This window comes from Pygoscelis adeliae, unplaced genomic scaffold (genome assembly GCF_000699105.1).
Source record: "Pygoscelis adeliae isolate BGI_AS28 unplaced genomic scaffold, ASM69910v1 Scaffold25, whole genome shotgun sequence".
Classification (NCBI taxonomy): domain Eukaryota; kingdom Metazoa; phylum Chordata; class Aves; order Sphenisciformes; family Spheniscidae; genus Pygoscelis; species Pygoscelis adeliae.
In genome coordinates, this window is record NW_008824808.1 from 62 (window position 1) to 17,315 (window position 17,254).

The 17,254-nt window shown below is 37.1% G+C and overlaps 1 protein-coding gene across 1 annotated transcript in view; it reads left to right on the forward strand.

Moving 5' to 3' along the window:
• Positions 1–558: 558 nt before the first annotated feature.
• The window catches only part of CAPN7 (calpain 7), a gene marked incomplete at its 5' end in the record, with an annotated part of 30,130 nt that continues 13,434 nt past the window's right edge, over positions 559–17,254 (forward strand). Inside the window, 12 exons of the mRNA XM_009324194.1 lie at positions 559–716; positions 2,943–3,010; positions 4,114–4,314; positions 5,873–5,959; positions 6,884–7,010; positions 7,744–7,829; positions 8,730–8,823; positions 10,428–10,574; positions 12,293–12,399; positions 13,955–14,075; positions 14,312–14,456; positions 16,284–16,383. Coding sequence (XP_009322469.1) covers positions 559–716; positions 2,943–3,010; positions 4,114–4,314; positions 5,873–5,959; positions 6,884–7,010; positions 7,744–7,829; positions 8,730–8,823; positions 10,428–10,574; positions 12,293–12,399; positions 13,955–14,075; positions 14,312–14,456; positions 16,284–16,383 — 1,441 coding nt within the window. The remainder of the gene's footprint in view (positions 717–2,942; positions 3,011–4,113; positions 4,315–5,872; positions 5,960–6,883; positions 7,011–7,743; positions 7,830–8,729; positions 8,824–10,427; positions 10,575–12,292; positions 12,400–13,954; positions 14,076–14,311; positions 14,457–16,283; positions 16,384–17,254) is intronic.

A 17,254-nucleotide genomic window follows, 5' to 3' on the forward strand; every position in this document is an offset into this window, starting at 1 on the left:
ACCCTGCAGGGTGTTAGCCTGTCCCAGACACAGGGCATAGCATTTGTCCTGGTTGAATTTCCCAAGGTTCCGGTCAGCCTGTTACTTTAGCTTGTCTGTGTCCCTTTGAATAGCAGCTGTGTCCTTGGGTGAATTGATTTGGTGGGGTCTGCAGCCTTGATGAAGGTGCACTCCATCTTCTCCTTCAGGTCATTAATAAATGTATTAAATGAGATAGACATCTAAGGAACTTGTATATTGCCATAGGTGATGTGTTTTCACAAATGATGCAATATTTTACGTAATTAAACATCCTTGTCTTTAGCATAGTATGAAAGAGATTTTATGTACGTTATTTGCAATGTGAAATATCCTAAGAGAGTATGTCTGCTTTGGGGGGTGGTGGTGTTTTCTTGTCCTTGCAAAGATGTTTTTAGCAAAGTTTAGAAAGTTTTGGTTTCCAGCCAAAAAAATAGATATCACCCATCTGATTAGAACTGCTTGTGTTTCAGTACCATGTTAAGGATGTTTTTAGACGTCTGCCGCTGTAGAAAGCTAAGTACTTTCTTTTTCATTTAGTCCAGTCGCAGAACACAGACCCTCTGAAGTCAAAACAACAGTTGGACTTGGAGCGTGCTCACTTCCTAGTTACACAGGCTTTTGATGAAGATGATAAAGGCAATGCAGAAGAAGCTGTAGAGTTGTACACAGAAGCGGTGGAACTCTGTTTGAAAACAGTATGTTAAGCTACAGGTTAACTTGGTGGAATTATGTGATGGTAAGAAATTCTTCCACTTACACAAGTGACTGACCCTTAAAGGCTGGCTTAAAAATGGAGTACCTGTAATTCTAAAAAAACTGGGTTTTAATCTTTTTTTCACTGTTTTTTTTTTAGTATTTCTTCCAGTCTTTATGTTACGTTGCTGTTCAGCACTGTAAATTTATGGGGACTTGTGATTTATGTGTTTTTCCTGTACTGGATTATACTAAAAGCTAGAAATATTCTAGAACTTTTTTCATGTTAATTTTTGCCCTGGAGTGAATGCAACACTAAAACAGAAATTAAAAACAGTTAAAACTGACGATGGCTTGCTAATGTGTCAGCTATATTACTTTCTGACTACATTAAAGGAAGTAATTTAAAGGAAATTTTTGTGTGTAACACTTTCTGAAAACATAATGGTCTACTGATGCCAAAACTAGTAAAAATTCTACTTGATTACTCGGTGCTCAACTTTAAAGCTGTTACGGGGGAATTAAATTCACACTGAAATTAATGGTAAGGATGAATTGGCCATTGCATAAATGATGGAGAATATAATTACAGGTACTGCTTTTTTCCCTTAAGTCCAGTTGCCTTAACTCACTCATTACAGGAAGAGCTCACCATCATAATGTAACTCCACCAAGTCTATTTTTCTTTTATCCTTCTCTTCCCTTTTTATAATGTAAATATATGTGGGTTGTTGGGAGGGGAATGTTCCTTTTGCTACATGCTAGAGTAAAATCTTTTCTCTGAATTCTATAAACTGGTTTTATGTAGGTTAAAAAACCCTGGTGATACAGCGTAACCAGATGAAGAGTTAGTAGAACTGCTCTAGTTTTTCCACTTGAGCTGTTGGAGCAGAACGTCTTCAGTCTGTTACATAAAACTTACTGCAGTGGCATACTGTTTTTCCTCTGCTGTGTTCATCCTTCTGTTGTGTCAGTGCATGCAAATATTACTTGAATATATTGAAGTTAGTCTGAAATTATCTCTCATAAACAACTGCTTTTATCGGGTATTTCATTAGGTACAGATACTGCTGAAGTTTCTTTTAATTTTGACTAGCATATTATTTTGTTGAGATGACTGTAGGCTTTGTCCCTTAGGGTGATCAAAAAGTACCTTCTTCTTCCCAGGATGAAAGAAGATTGAAGGAACTCTGCTATCTTGAAGCTTTACTTCTGTCTTTCTCCTCAGTATATTCAGGTGGAGAGATTTGTTTCTTCCTTACCCTTGAAGTACTCAAAGAGCAGCCATTCCTCCTCTTCTGTGGCTGACTTCTAGATGAGTGTGCTGGTGTTCCATCTCCACACTGCTTACCTTCATACATCTTTCAAAGTCTTTTCCAACCAGGAACTCTGAGTGTAATTTATTTGTAAATGAAAATAGTTGCTTATAGAGGATGTTCCTAGTTTTGTTTCTTGGGGTGAAAGTAGCTTGCCTTTTGTTTCCTCAGTTGACCTAGCTGACCTGAGAGAATCGGTCAAGGTACAAAGCTAGAACCTGAAACCTGCTTGTGGGTGTCACAGGAGAAGCCACACCTCATGTTGTGCCTCTTGCACAGTGTTTAGCTGCAGTAGCCATGCTTCATCTGTAAGGAAAACAAAAGCATAAACTGTCATAACTGACCTCCCAACTGGGAACAGAAGTTAGCACTCTTGATATCTGTTTTGGTGCCCTGGCATAGATTATTTTATGCCTTAAATGTGCAAGAATAAGATTTTTAACTTGCAAGCAATCTTGTTTGTTTGTATTTTATGAAAGTAAACATTCAAAAAATTTTTTTCTAAGTTACCGTGATTATTTTTGACTCATTTGGGGAAAAGAATTGGAACACATCTAAGCTCTGTAGTATATGTAACATTTGTTTTTGTCTTCTTTCTGCCCATAGTGTTTTAATATGGTTAATTCTTCTGGCAAACTTTTTGTGTATACAGTGTTTCCCATGGTGAAAAATTCTAAATATCACTTCCGTTCCATGAACATTCACTAGAACAGCAAAATGATATTCACTTGCTTAGTACACTTTTTATGCTGAGATTTTAAAAAAAAACATATTTGCTCATTTCAAAAGAGAATTGGAAAAGATAGCTAGTTACTGTTTGCTGTAATCTATAAGTGTGGAATTTGACAAACTGAGCTTATAAAACCTGCGGGTGTTTGGATGTGTAGCTTTTTCTTTTATTTTGCACTTAAGGCTACTGAAACTTCAGAAGCAGGCCTCCAGTCAAAACTGAAACAGCTGGCTCGACAAGCACTGGATAGGTGAGTATTGCTAATGTTAGTAAACATACTTGCTGTCAGGTCTAAGTGCACTCTCCGAGTTGGATTCTCAATCTAGTGTGTCTGTTCTGTACTGCAAAGAGTATGGATTCTGGGCAGAGCTAGCTCCTGTAGAGTTCTCCTGGCAGATACCGCTGAATATAGCAGCTGTTGTGCCAACCCTCTGGGAATCTTGGGACGTGCAGAATTAGGAAAGGACTGTGTATTTGTTAGTACCAATGCACTACTTCAGTCTTCAGAGATATGAATCGGAGTACTCTACTACAGTTTTTATATATCTAAAAATGCTGAATTCAGGCTAGCACGAAGTCAGGGTGTCGGCGTCCCTTCATAAGGAAGACAGCTTGGAAACTGGGAAATACTTACCTTGACAGTAGCAATCTAGTTGTATGGGTAGATCTAGCAGAGTGGAGTCTGTATCTGAAACAAGTTACACGAGTGTAAGTTCAATGTAATTCTTTTTAAATTGACTGTATGATGGCGAATAACAGACTATGTTGGGCTAAGTTTCAGTATAAGCTGGTTTTCAGCACTTCTCAGTCTGTTCAAAAAAAACCCCGTATTTTGCATATGTGTGACTATTCAGCAGCTTAATGCAACAACAACAAAATACGGCTCCTGAATACACAGTCTTCAAGCAGTTGAAATGCTGGGTTATGAGAATGCTAGTGGGTTTTTACTGCTATTGTAGCTGCTAGACAAATTAAATCCTGAAGGTATGAGAGGATGCAAATCAGTTTTCTCTCTCTGTGTTTCAGTGGCCTTGTTGTGAGGTTCCAGATAATGAACACTTACACAAATTCTCCTATTAGCATAATTGAAAGCAACAAAAATCTAACAAGTTCTGCCAAAAGTAGCTTATATATGAATTGGAAATGCTATATTTTAGTTGATTCTGGAACAGGAAAGTAAAGAAGTACTGGCATCAGAGATTGATTTTTCTTAGGAAAAGTGGTATTGGCCAAGTTGGGCATTTGTTCATTCCATTTAACATATGTGGGAATGTGAACCAAGCAAATAAATAATTGAACCATAACTATATTTTTATCATCGTTGTAAACAAAATGCATTTTTACTTGCTTTAGAGCAGAGGCACTGAAGGAATCTGTGTCAAAGTCATCTCAGAAGGAGAAGTCAACTGCACCTAAACCAAATCAGCCAGTCAGAACATTCTTTCCATTGGGACCTGATTTTTCTTTAAATGATAAGCCACAGACAATCAGAGCAGTACAAGCTAGTGAATCTCAAGGTCAGAGGTACACTGCAGAGGAGATTGAAGTACTCAGGTAAGCTGAAGACAAGTTTTTCCGAAATGTTATCATTTGTGCTCACATCCTTTGTGCATCTTACACGGTAGATTGAAACAGCTGAAGCATGAGGTGTATAAACAGAGGTTGGAAAACCACCTCTTACAAACCTCATTGGTGGTATTACCTGCACATTAATAAATTCTTGTATTCTCTATGGTAATGTAATGAGTGGCTCTTTTTCACAGACCGTATTTTCTAGAGTGTATTTAGAAGACAATTTCTTGTAACTGACGGCCAGGATTGTTTTTCATAGCCTTATTTTTGTATGTTACACGTAACCTACCTGACTGAGATCATGAAAGATCTGTCTCTGAGATGCCAAGGTACAAAGATGTTTTTATAGATTATACAACTACTACTTCACTAGAAATTGAGAAAGCATAATATTTTGTAGGACTGTGACTTTGGTTGCATCCAGTACCTTTTGCTTTGATTTTTATTATAGGTGGAATAAGCTACAAATAATCCATAAAACCTTTAGCCTAAATCATGAATTTTGAAAACTATCGAATATATCTTTAAAAAAATAAATGCATTGTCTCATAGGTGTTTCAGCCTGCCTTCTCCTCCCCATGCAATAAAAAAGATTGTGACAGAGGTGATGCTCAACACTGTCCAGGCTTTGGTTGTAAAACATTTAGTCTGCTTGTTGACTTTAGGGGACTTAAATGGACTGAGGATGTGGTTGTGAAGGTAGAATGTACGTGTGTTTCAAAAGTTGCAGAGCATTAAGAATTGCCTTACTAAAATTTCACTTTTTTCCTCTTGTAGTGCCTATGCAGTGAATGTTTTTGGTTTTGTGGATGGTTTGAGTGGTTTTTGAGGGGTTTTTTTTGTGTTGGTTTTGGTTTGGGGTTTTTTTGTTGTTGTTTGTTTTTTTGTTTAAGTCTTGCAAGAGAACTTCAGGTTGTTTCACATCTTTAATCGGCATTTGATTTAAAAAAATTTTACATGACTTTTTCAGTTAACTCCTTGTTTGAAACTTAAATTACTTTCACATTTAAATATGATTTTCATTTTTTAGAAAGTGTTCTGTGCGCTTTAGTCAAAAACGAACTAATACACATGTGCAGTATTTTTGTTACTGTTGTTTGGCAAAGTGTTCCAAAACACTGCCCCAATTAGATGAAATCTAAGTGTTGCTAATTGTTAATTGTTGTCAACTTATTCTAAGAGTCTCTTTAATGAGAGGCTTAAGTGACTTGAGAAATTCTATGTAGACAGATGTAGTTTTAAATGTGACTTCTAGAACTATGAAGAAGTTTGTGGCTGATAATAATTTCTATCCTGGCATGGTGACTTGTCCGCAGGTCAAGTCTTGCAGGATTAGTGACTGAGCCATCAAGTACTGCACATTTCAAACCCAAATAAATACAGTGGTGGTTTCATTTTCAAGAGGTATTTGTCTTGTTTTCAGAAGCGCTGTGTCTTGTTAGTTTTTAAAAACTAATTTTGTTGTTACCTTCTGGAACTTAGTCTTTGAAAGATGATAGATAGGTTTGTAACTAAATTTTTTTTGTCTTATGACTTGCAGGAAGACTTCAAAAATTAATGGCATTGAATATGTACCTTTCATGAGCGTTGATCTGAGGGAACGTTTTGCCTTCCCTATGCCATTTTCGTAAGTGTGATTCAATTACTGAACTTTTGTTTTTATTTCCAAAGCTTTCCCGTATTTGGTATTTCTATGTTTTCTTTTTCAGAGTTTAAAATTGTTTAAGTAGGCTTTTAAGCATAATTCAGGCAGAGATATTTAAATACTACCACTTCCTTTTTCCAGTCTGACCTTAAAACTGTTTAATGTAAGCTGACCCTGCTCTGCAGTGCTTTTGCATTTATGTCTTCAGGCCTATAAGAACAACACTGTATTTGGCTTTTTGGAGTTTTGGGCTGGGCTGGCAACGTGGGTCCGTTTCCTGATTCTGCTGGATGCTAACAAGTTTAGCTCCCTCTGCCTCAGTTACCTGTAAAATGAAGGTGGTAGCCGTTTCCTCTGTAAAGGACTATTCCAAGGAAGAGTGATATGTAACTGCTAGACCTTCATTCATGAGCAATAATAATATGTAAAATTACATAGCCGTAATAGACAAAGACACCTGGGGTTGGGTTGGGTTGGTCATTTGTTTGGGTTTTTTGTTGTTGTTCAATTTTCTGCTATAGGCTTGTCAATCAGACAAGCCTCGATATTTTCAGAACTGGAGAAACTTTTTATTATTAGTTCATCATACTGAAATAAAGTGAAGAACTTGAGTTCTGCTGGTGTAGAAGGCTTTTTGGAATTTCCTTCTCCTGTTTAGTCCTGTATGAAGGAAGCTCTTGGGTTTTATTTCATGTTTTTAATATTTTTGCTTTTTTCCCCTGAGAATCACAAACTTAGCAGTAGTGTTCTTTGAAATTGTTTTACAGCTCTGTATACCAAGCTGTGTAACTGTTCTGCGCATATTTTGCACCATCTATCAGACACATAGAAGACTGGACATACTATGAATAGCTGTTCTAAGCTGATACTGATTTATTTCTACTTTTTTTTCTCTCTTAAACCTAGTGATAAATGTGGGAAGTTACCATTATCCCCCAAACAGAAAGCAATGTTTGCCAAGTGGGTGCGACCAGATGACATAACAAATAACCCTACGATGATTTATACTGTATCAAGTTTCAGCATAAAGCAGGTAAATTATTCCTAAAGAGAAATGTGTGCTGCTAGCAGTTTATTGCAGGGTATATAAGACCTGCTTGTTCAAAAAGGAATCCCCAAATGTGAGAGTGCTTTCCTCAGCTCTTGTGAAATTAAATAAAGAGTATCGCTTCAGATTCCATGCAGAATAAACAGGTGTGTCAGCAGTGGAAAATCAGAATTTGAATTCCAGCTGAAAAATCCTGTTTTCCAGAAATAGCGGTAAGGTTAGTATGAAAAAAGGCAAGGTGTACTCTGCAGCAAATAGTTCACTTCATTTACTGCATGGGAAAAATAATGGGCAAGAGTTTCAATTTTTTATTTGACAGGAAGCAGAGTGGCCCGTTGAGAATAGTGGAAATGTCTTGTTTAGTGTGAAGTTGCAGGTGGCCCAAGCAGTTCCGAAATCAGCAATAGATTATGCCATAGGCTATGGATTATATTACACAGTGTGTTTCGGGGAGGAGGGAGGGCGTGAATGCTGAGGTATCTTCATTTGCCTCTGATGTCATAAATAATTCTAACTCTGGTTTGCTCTGTAGGGGCCTCGTGTTGAGCAAGCATACATTTCCTGCCTTTTAGGTAGTAACTTTGCTTCTCTTGGTTCAAATCTTTCCCTTTTGAAGGGAATTACTAACTGACGATTTTCTTTCCCTCCACACACCCCGTTTGTCTTTCAGTATGTAGGTTATTAGTAAATGTCCTCACTGGTTTTCTTTTCTTTATAGACGATAGTGTCAGATTGTTCGTTCGTGGCATCACTAGCTATCAGTGCAGCATATGAAAGAAGATATAACAAAAAATTGATCACAAGGTAAGTAGCTGTTGCTTTCTAAGATCTTTTCAGACGTAATACTGCCAAGCTTTTGCAATATGTTCTATGACAGTTGGACACAGTAAAAACTAGCATTTGTTTCGCCTTCATCTCCCTGGGACTCGTGTGGCTTCAGCACTTCTGAGAGGCAAGCTAACTTTATATAGCTATGTATACAGACACTGGAGTCTTAACTTCAGATGTGCTTTGAGGAGGAATAAATAGTTTGGAAGGTTTTGTTTGGTTTTTAATAGAAATTTTACTTACAGTGCTTTATAGGTTTATTTTCCTACTTTGCTATGCTTGCATCGCATTGTAGAATTAACGTTAACAATACTATCTCAGTTCCACTTGACTGGCGTCCTGTGACAAATATGGCGCAGTTTGGCAGAATCTGCTGGGAGCCCGTTGCCAGACCAGTGTGTGAATGTTGTTCCTGGATATTTTTTTTTTTGTTTTAACCTATACTCATTAGAACTGAACTTGTATTCTTTTCAAGAGCAGCGAGTTCTGCACTGTCTTCTCCTTCTTCAAATGTTTGACTTGTCATTCAGGCAAATATTGTATTTATACTACAGATATGTAAATACCGTTTGTTTAATAGTAAGATAAATTTGTTTGCCTTGCTTCTGTTGGAGAAACAGGTTACTTATGCTCTTTTTATTACTGTATTAAGCAGAGAACTGCAGCAAGAGCAAGGCCTGAAAAATAAAACCTATTTAAATATCATTTGTCATTTTTACTAAATTTGAGTTGCTTTTTCATTAAAAATTCCATATTTATGTTCAGTGTAAATTCCAGAAACAGACTATGTTAATCCCACTTTTATTGTTATCAGTGTATGTACAGTCAAGTCATTTATGTCACAACTCCCTCCTCTTTTTTTCTTTTTTTTAACAGTATAATTTACCCTCAGAATAAGAAAGGAGAACCAGAATATAATCCATGTGGCAAATACATGGTGAAGCTTCATATCAATGGTGTACCTAGGAAGGTAAATGGTTTTGGGGAGACTTAATACTGTTAAGCAGTCATATATTTTAAAGGCTTGGTCTGCTTCACTGTGAAGCTATGCTTGCATAGCAAAAACTTTAGATACATTTTGTTGGAAAGTGGTTTTTAATTGTTAAAACTTCTGAGGTTCATTTTGTTTGTGAAGTATGTAACAGAATGTAGGTATTTCTTGTACAGACATTCATGAAAATAGCCTTACGCTAAATTAATTAAAAATCCTTATATTGCTTAAAAGAGTTATGAAAACCATACAGGAACAAAATTATGCATCCCATATTTATGAATAGCGTGTGCAAGTAATCCGCTTTTACACTCCATCTTAGAAAGGAAGTTACAGAACTAAAAAGTACAGAGGGGGACATCCAGAAAGAGTATAGACATGGAATGACCGTAGAAGAGTAACTCAGATGACCACAGATTTTTAGTAAGGAGAGGAGATGCCTGAAGATATATGATAGAACCTCGTAAACACACAAGCAACTTCATTTTCTTTTCAGTGCAATAAATAAGGGCATAAAATAATGCATTTCTTCATATAATACTTAACTGTAGCATTGGTTATTGCAGATCATAGTGACTGATGAATGTTTATGGGAGTTCAGAAGTTGAGTGCTCGTATTCACGGGGCAGGGGAGTAAGGGGAAAGTCCTCAAAGGCTATTAATTGCTAAGATATAACCTCTGGGTCAGGAAGTACTTGAGTTGCAAAATTTTGGAATCTGAATGTTTCAGGGAAGTATCATTTATGTGCTTGCCTTGCTCTTAATACTCTTTCCAAAATATCTCCTAATGGCTGCCTTTTGTTAGGATGAATGGCCATTTGCTCTTCTACGAAAAGGATTATTCATTCCTGCACAGACAGGATTTGACCAGAAAATGTGCTGTGTTGGTAGCCCATATTGGTAACAGACTAATGCCAATGTGAAACTGAAACATCTGTTCTGGGAAACTGTTTCAGACCACTACAAATACCACAGTAACAATCTGTAATAATGCCGAAGATATTCTACCTAATTTAAAGAAGAAATGTTGATACTTTCACAACTGCTGCTTTGGGGTTTTTTTTTCCTTTCCAGAGAGAAGAAATTTAAATCTGAAGTAGAGACCATGAAAGTGATGTGACACATAGTTCATTTCCTTATAGATAAATAACTGTTTATTTTTCTGCTGGCTACCAAGCACAGTCTATGCTCTGTTTCCTAATTAGGTGAGGGATATTGCTAGGCTTTTCTTTCCTTTTTCTAACGCTGTTAATTACATTGAACTTCTCTGTGGCTACCTTTTTCAATAGGTATTAGACACTTTACAAGAGCATACTGTCATCATCCCCATTTTACATAGGGGAAAGCGAGGCAGGTGATCACAGGTTACCCAGTGGACCAGTGCAAGTAAGAGCTGGCAGCAGAATTTCTTGTTCACTTGGGCAAACCACTGCAGGATTGATAGGGGTGTCCACATCTGAAAGCAATGGTCAGATCTGGCTGTCTGAGAAGCTGTATATTAATGAGAGTTTGGTTTTATTTTTTTAAGTACTTCCAAAATACTTTATCTTTATGATGTTTTTTCATTTTTTTATTTCACACAGGTAATCATAGATGACCAGTTACCTGTTGATCATAATGGGGAACTTCTCTGCTCTTATTCTAACAATAAGAATGAATTATGGGTATCGCTAATAGAAAAGGCTTACATGAAGGTCATGGGAGGATATGATTTTCCTGGATCAAATTCTGTAAGTACTAGATTATTTCCAAGAGGCAAAAATTCCACTTAGATTATCTTGGGTCAAATAACTTTCCTTCTAGTGAAATAAATGAATTGCTTGGGGAGGCAAGTATTGGGTTTGACGTTTTCTTAAATTTTTTTTTTTCCATTTCTTTCTTTCACAAATATGCTTAGCTGTACTCGATGAGATTTATTCCATCAAAATAGAATGAGCAAGACATCTTGATGGGCAGAGTTAATCTTAGTTCTCTGACTGCAGGATTGGCACTTATGGTTGGGAAGTATATGTGTTTGTATAGAGCCTAGATGGAAGTGTTGGGTAAAGTCATAATTTTTTTTGCCCATATAAATACTGCTGATTTTGGTTTCTTACTGTCATTCAATAAATAGGACAGTTCTCCCTCATTAGGTAGAGGAGTCAGCTAGAAAAGGAACAAGCTAGTCATTTAGTACATGTCTATAGAGGGAGCCAAGTACTTTGATCTGTGAAAGTTTGTTTAACAGATTGTTCCACTCATTTACATAAATATGTAATGGGTTCCTATAATGTGGTTACTAAAGAAACAGTCATCGTACTGCAGCTAGGCTGACATGCAAGTTATTCTTTTAAAGAGGGACGGTTTACTGAAATGAGTAGCCCGCATAATCTTCATTCATTACTTAGGAAGCATTTCTGATTTTAATTTAAAATTTTAAAAAAAATTTTAACAGTGTATTTTTGATTTCATGGTGCTGTTCACATTCTAGTTGGTGTCTCGATAATTGCATTCTTGGAGGGTATACTAGTTAATCATCACCTTTTGAAAAATTATTATGGAGACAAATGTGGCTTTGTATAAGGGGTTAATTGTAGCGTACGTTTTTGTGTATGTTTATGTCAGTGTTGGGCTGCTTTGTTTTGGAGGACAGAAGCTGGTGAGAATAGCTGTGTTTTATTCCCATTGTCGTCCTCTAACTTGCTATCTGGAAAAATAGCTTGACTTGTGCCATTTAATCTTCACCCATCCTGTCCCCTCTGTTTTCAACTGTATTATAGCTTCTTTGTACAATCAGGGTTACTTACTGGCTGTGTTGTACTGTAATTCCTCAAGTTCCCACCCACCAGTGCTGGTTATTGACACTTCAAGCATTTATAGTCTCTGCTTTTGCTTTGAGGAGTACGAAGCAAAAGAAAAAGGAATAAGCAATGATGCAAAGAGATGAAATGGGGAGATTAAAGCGTCTTTTTATGGAAATATATGTCAGTGTCAGCTTTACCAAAAAGAATAAAAACCCCAAACCCTGAGCCTTAGAAGTAAAACATAAATTATTTAAAATGCATATATAATAGCAAGGTTCCAAATATTTCTTCTGAGACTGTGCTTTAAAAGTCTGTGAATCAACGAGATAAAATAGAACACATCATAGAATTGAGCACGATTGATCATTCTCTTATGCTTCCATTGCTCTGAAATTCCAGCTTGTTTCATCAGTTCACTTTCCAGCATTTTTTTTTTTTGAGGCTATTTGGAAATGGAGATGTTGTTCTAAACTAATCAAATAAGTTTTTATTTGGTTGGGGTTTTTTTTAATATAGTCTTAATCTTTAGCCTTTTATGTGTAGCGATATATTGTAACTTGTGTATACTTGATTTCTTTCAAGGCGCCTTTATAATTTGTGTACAGACATCATATGCTTACAGATGGATTATCTATTCTGATTTCTTTTGAATGCTTGCATTTCAGAATATTGATCTCCATGCACTGACTGGTTGGATACCTGAAAGAATTGCTATGCACTCTGACAATCAAGCTTTCAATAAAGATAGTACTTTCAGAATGCTTTATCAGAGGTAGAAGTTTGTTCTTTCCTAAGTAATTAAAATGCTTGCTGTGTAGTAGCTGCATTACCACTGTAAAAGCAGCACAGTCACCACAGATCCTTCAATAGCATTTTGGTACTACTACAAATTGTACTTTATAAAACCTCCATATGCTTTCTGGAAGAAGAAGAATTGAGGTATCGGTGGCTTTGATAGAACAGAAGAGTAAAGTATTGTGGAATTTTGTTTGAGGTGATTTTTCTTCTTTACATATGAAGAGAAAAAATAGTAGCCCACTTCTTGATGAAGAAAACAGAATACAGTCAGAGAAGAGCAGCTTGGAACCAATATACAAGTTAAAAGTGTTTAAAGAGTAGAAGGAAATGTGTTCTGTGTTCCCACACAGTTCCCCAGAACTTTGGCATTGATCTGCTGTCCTTAGCAAGCAGATATAATATAGTATTTCTAATTGTATCACAAGATCTTGGTTATTATGCCCCATTAGTAGATCTCCTGGAGGAGCAGCAAAAGTCTATCAAAACTGCAATACTGATCTTCAGACCTACCATAACAATTCTACTTGAGGTGAAAGACAGAGCTGTAATTTATAAATGTCAGCTAGCAAGTACTTTGATTTCTTTCAAAATGGCCTTGTGTGACCAGTTTCTTATGCATTTCAATGCAGTAGAAGGGGGATATTCTGTTGACTGAAACATCTGCATTCATGATAAAAGAGCGTGACTTTCTACAGTGCTCTTTCAGTTGGTTAGGAGCTCTCAGCTGATGGTCAACAACTCTTCAGGTATTTCGGCGTTGCCATTTGGAGGTGTGACTGCAATTAGGATGGGATCTAGCCATTATAGCATCACTGTTGTTCACCAGTGCTAGACCGAAAATGTGTTGATCCATAGTCCAGTGACCCTGTAAACTGTCTAGGGACGCTGAGTGTGTACTTGCATTTTAGCATGAGCTGGGAAACATGCTAGTGTGTTTTCACAACAATAATTGTTGCGAAATTAACAATTGCAATTCAGAACAATTGCAGAACTCAGTTGTTGTGAGTTGGCAATTCAGACCCTGTAAGGCCCTTGCTGGGGGACACAAAACTTTAGTGTAAACACCTGCAAAAGTATAGAAGCATGAATTCTTAAGGTTTTGGGAAGCTCCTTCAGAATCCTGGGGGTGTGACAGAGTTGTTAAATTTGCTATATGCAGTGATTGGCTACGTGTTGATGAAACCACATTTGTGTTCAGCTGAAGATCTGTGAAGAGTAGCTTTAAAAAGTGTCACAGATAGCATTTATCAACCTGAAGTTCAAAGTTTTTATTTATAAAAAATATGAAATTATATGAAAATAGTAATTTTTCACTTAAAGCCTATACTTAAATACTGAAAGAACATGGTTCCACTTTCTCAAGCTTTTTCAGGAGTGATTTCTGCTGACAAAAAAACTGTATTCCATTTTTTATAAAGCAGGGTCACGCTAATGGACAGTGTAAAAACATACTATTACAGTGTCTGGCAAGTGTTAGTTTGCAACTTGCAAGATTTTAATTAAGCTATTTTTCACCTCTTTTTGAACAGATTTCACAAGGGAGATGTCCTTATCACAACAGCAACAGGGGTGATGTCTGAAGAGGAAGGAGAAAAATGGGGTTTAGTTCCAACCCATGCATATGCAGTCCTGGATATCAGAGAATACAAGGTATCAAGTAAAACTGAAGATGTTTTCAGATGCCTGTTTGAAACCTGTCTGTGATGGTTAGCTACTGATTTTTTGCTCTGATGTCTAATAGAGTTTATTTTGTCTTGAGCTCTGTTGGGAAATTCCAGAAAGCTTAATGATGCTGTATTTTCTTGAGCTATTGGTCCATATTCCATGTTAGTATAAAAATTACCTTGACAAGATGAATCCAACAATTTTATTTTGTATTTCTTCAGGGACTTCGATTTCTTCAGTTGAAAAATCCCTGGAGCCACTTACGTTGGAAGGGACGATACAGTGAAAATGACACAAGAAACTGGACCCCAGATTTACAAAAATACTTGAACTTTGATCCAAGAACAGCTCAGAAAATAGACAATGGTAATAAGCCTTAAAAAGCCACTATCTTTTCAGATAATATAGGTCTTTGTGGTGTATCCCTGCAGGAAGGTGGAAAGAAATGCTTAAGCACAAAGAGAAGGAGAGTAAAACAAATACTAGTAACTAAATAGCCCAAAGGTTTAGGAAGTATTTGTGTATTTAAATCCATTTCAGGTTTGTCTGGGGTTTTAAGTAATCTGGACTGTTTAATATATCTCAGATTTATTGACAAGAAATTACCTCCCTGCTTAAGTGTTGCTATCTCAGTATCTGGGTGTGGGGGAGTTCAGTGCAAAGGTAAGATAAGACAATAAGCTGTGTAATGCTGCTTTTTAATATGTGAATAGACTTTTTGTGGGTTTTTTCCTCCAACATTTGCAAATGAGTATCAACATGCTTACTGTAATCAGTATTTAAATTAGTCTCGCCTGTATTTGAGGTTATGCACTGGAGGAAAGTGGGTTTTTTTTTCCCCTTGCATTACATTTATATATCTGTAAACAAATCTTTACATACACTCTATTTCCAGCTGTAAGAGTAGGTTGAGATCAGTCTTTGAGACAGTGGTATTACTATGTCACTGTCCAGGGAAGCCACTTGGAATGATGCCCAGTGTTGTCCTGTCCCATCTTCCCTAGGGAGCAGCAGAGTGTAGCATCTGGAAAGTCGCTGTGGGTTTGCTGGTGGAAGGGCAGGTTGCTGACGGTTTAGAAATTCTGCAGAAGCTGCATTTTTCATTCAGAAAGAGATGTCTGCTCTTTTTATAGTATCCTAGTTGCTGTCTGTGTATATCTGCTGTGAGGGAGCCCTTTTTTTCAATGCCACTCTATTCTGACAACAGTATGCATCCAAACCCATTAAATTATAGCATTTATTGATAAGCCTCGTGCAAACGCATAATGAAAACTTTTTATTTAAATATAAGAATAGCAGCCCTGGCTTTGTGACAGTTATGAGGGATTAGCTTATTATTTATTTACCAATTCATTTAGTAAGGAATTTGTATCGGTAACATCTAGTAGTTAAAACTTATATAAAATTACATTAATAATTTTAAGGGAGTTGTTTCTTCTGACTGGATTTACACTCTGGTCTTGTTGTCTACGCGTGTAGCTATTATGCCTGCATTTTTATTTTATTTTTTTTAGTGCTGCAAGATCTGCAACTGCTTGTGTCAGAGACTTGAATTATCAGGCTGTTACCTTTTTGAGAGTTCATTTCATCAGGAATCTGTCAGCTTGCAGGCATTGTTGTTGGCTGGAGTTGCAATTAAGGGAGCTATGGAGAATTAGAATAAATGCATGAGAATGTTGTCAAGATGAAGCAGATTCAGGGTGCCAAAGCAAGTCACGTAGGTGTTGGATGAAGTATCTTAGAAATACATTCAAACATACTCACGTGTTGACTGAATACTTGGTTGTGCTAGATGACTACTGAAGTAGGTTGTTGAATTGGGGAAACCTGTTTGACTGTGTAATTTTATTCCCCCCCCCCCCCCCCCCAACCGGTCAGAATCACCTAATGATGTCTCTTTCAATACAACAGATTCTCTCATACTTTCTGCTTAGAGCTTGATAATGAAAAGCATTCTGACAGCTTCAGAAAGTCCTTGATTATAAGCAGAGACTAAGTTGTTTTTCTTGGTTTAGCCTGTTTGTTTTGGGGGTTAAGTCTGAATTTAGGAATTTGGGCAATGCAGACGTTGCTACTAAGTTTTACAGAAATGTCGGTTTATATAAGCTGTATCATTTGCCTGGAAAGAGACTTTTGAAAAACAAGTAAAATCAGGTGTCTGGTAAGGAAACAATAACAGCGTTTCCTTTTTAGGCATTTTCTGGATTGCCTGGGAGGACCTGTGCCAGTACTATGATGTTATTTATTTGAGTTGGAACCCAAGTCTTTTTAAAGAATCTACGTGTATTCACAGGTTGGTCCAAGAGAGAAAATTTTTGTGTCGATATCTGACTAAATGTTCTGATGTGGTGTTTCCTTCCTTCCATTCTTCCTAGTTACAGCTGAAGAGGTTGAACTCTAGCCATGCTCTCTTGAGCCTGACTTTACACTTCTAAATTCTCGGCCCAGGCTTTGTTTTTGACTACTTCTCTAACATTGTTGAAACTCCAGTGACCTTTGTGATGTTGCTGTGGACCTAAGGTTGTGTAACCAGATTCTGACCTCAGTCCCACATCTCTCTATCAGAATAGAAATCGGATTTTTGTGCAGTCCATCTTTAAGCAGTGACCTAGTTTTTATTTGGAATTCATTTTCCTGGCCAGTTGCAAGTCACCTCTGCAGTGCCTGTTGTCTTAGAGGGTGTGTTCACTGATGTCAGAGTAGTTTAATTCCGTTTTTCACCAGTTGTGTAGTTATCGTAAGTCATCTTCCTTGCCTGCTGACTTTTTTCTGAACATGATACCTGTCTCCTACCTAGTATCCATCACATTCAGTCTTTGTCACCCAGTTTGAGGATAAGCGTGTGTCTCAGTTTCAGAAAGCAAGGGTTTCTCTGTTTTTCCACTCCACTATACTGCACTTTGCCACTGCTTCCACACTGTTTCTGTGCACGTTAGCTCTGCACAAGCTCTTTCATCCATAGTGCAACTGCTGAGCTTATCCGTAACGGCTCCTTCCATCTTCACTACAGTGTATTTTAGAATTAATTTGAACATGATGTAGCAAGATGAGGTAATGTGTATGCTAATCTCAAAGCTCATCTACTAGTCTGTCTTTCCTTATATTAGTGATTGTCGTAACCCCTGTGTAGCGAAATGCCTAGCACAGTGGAAGTTGACATAAAC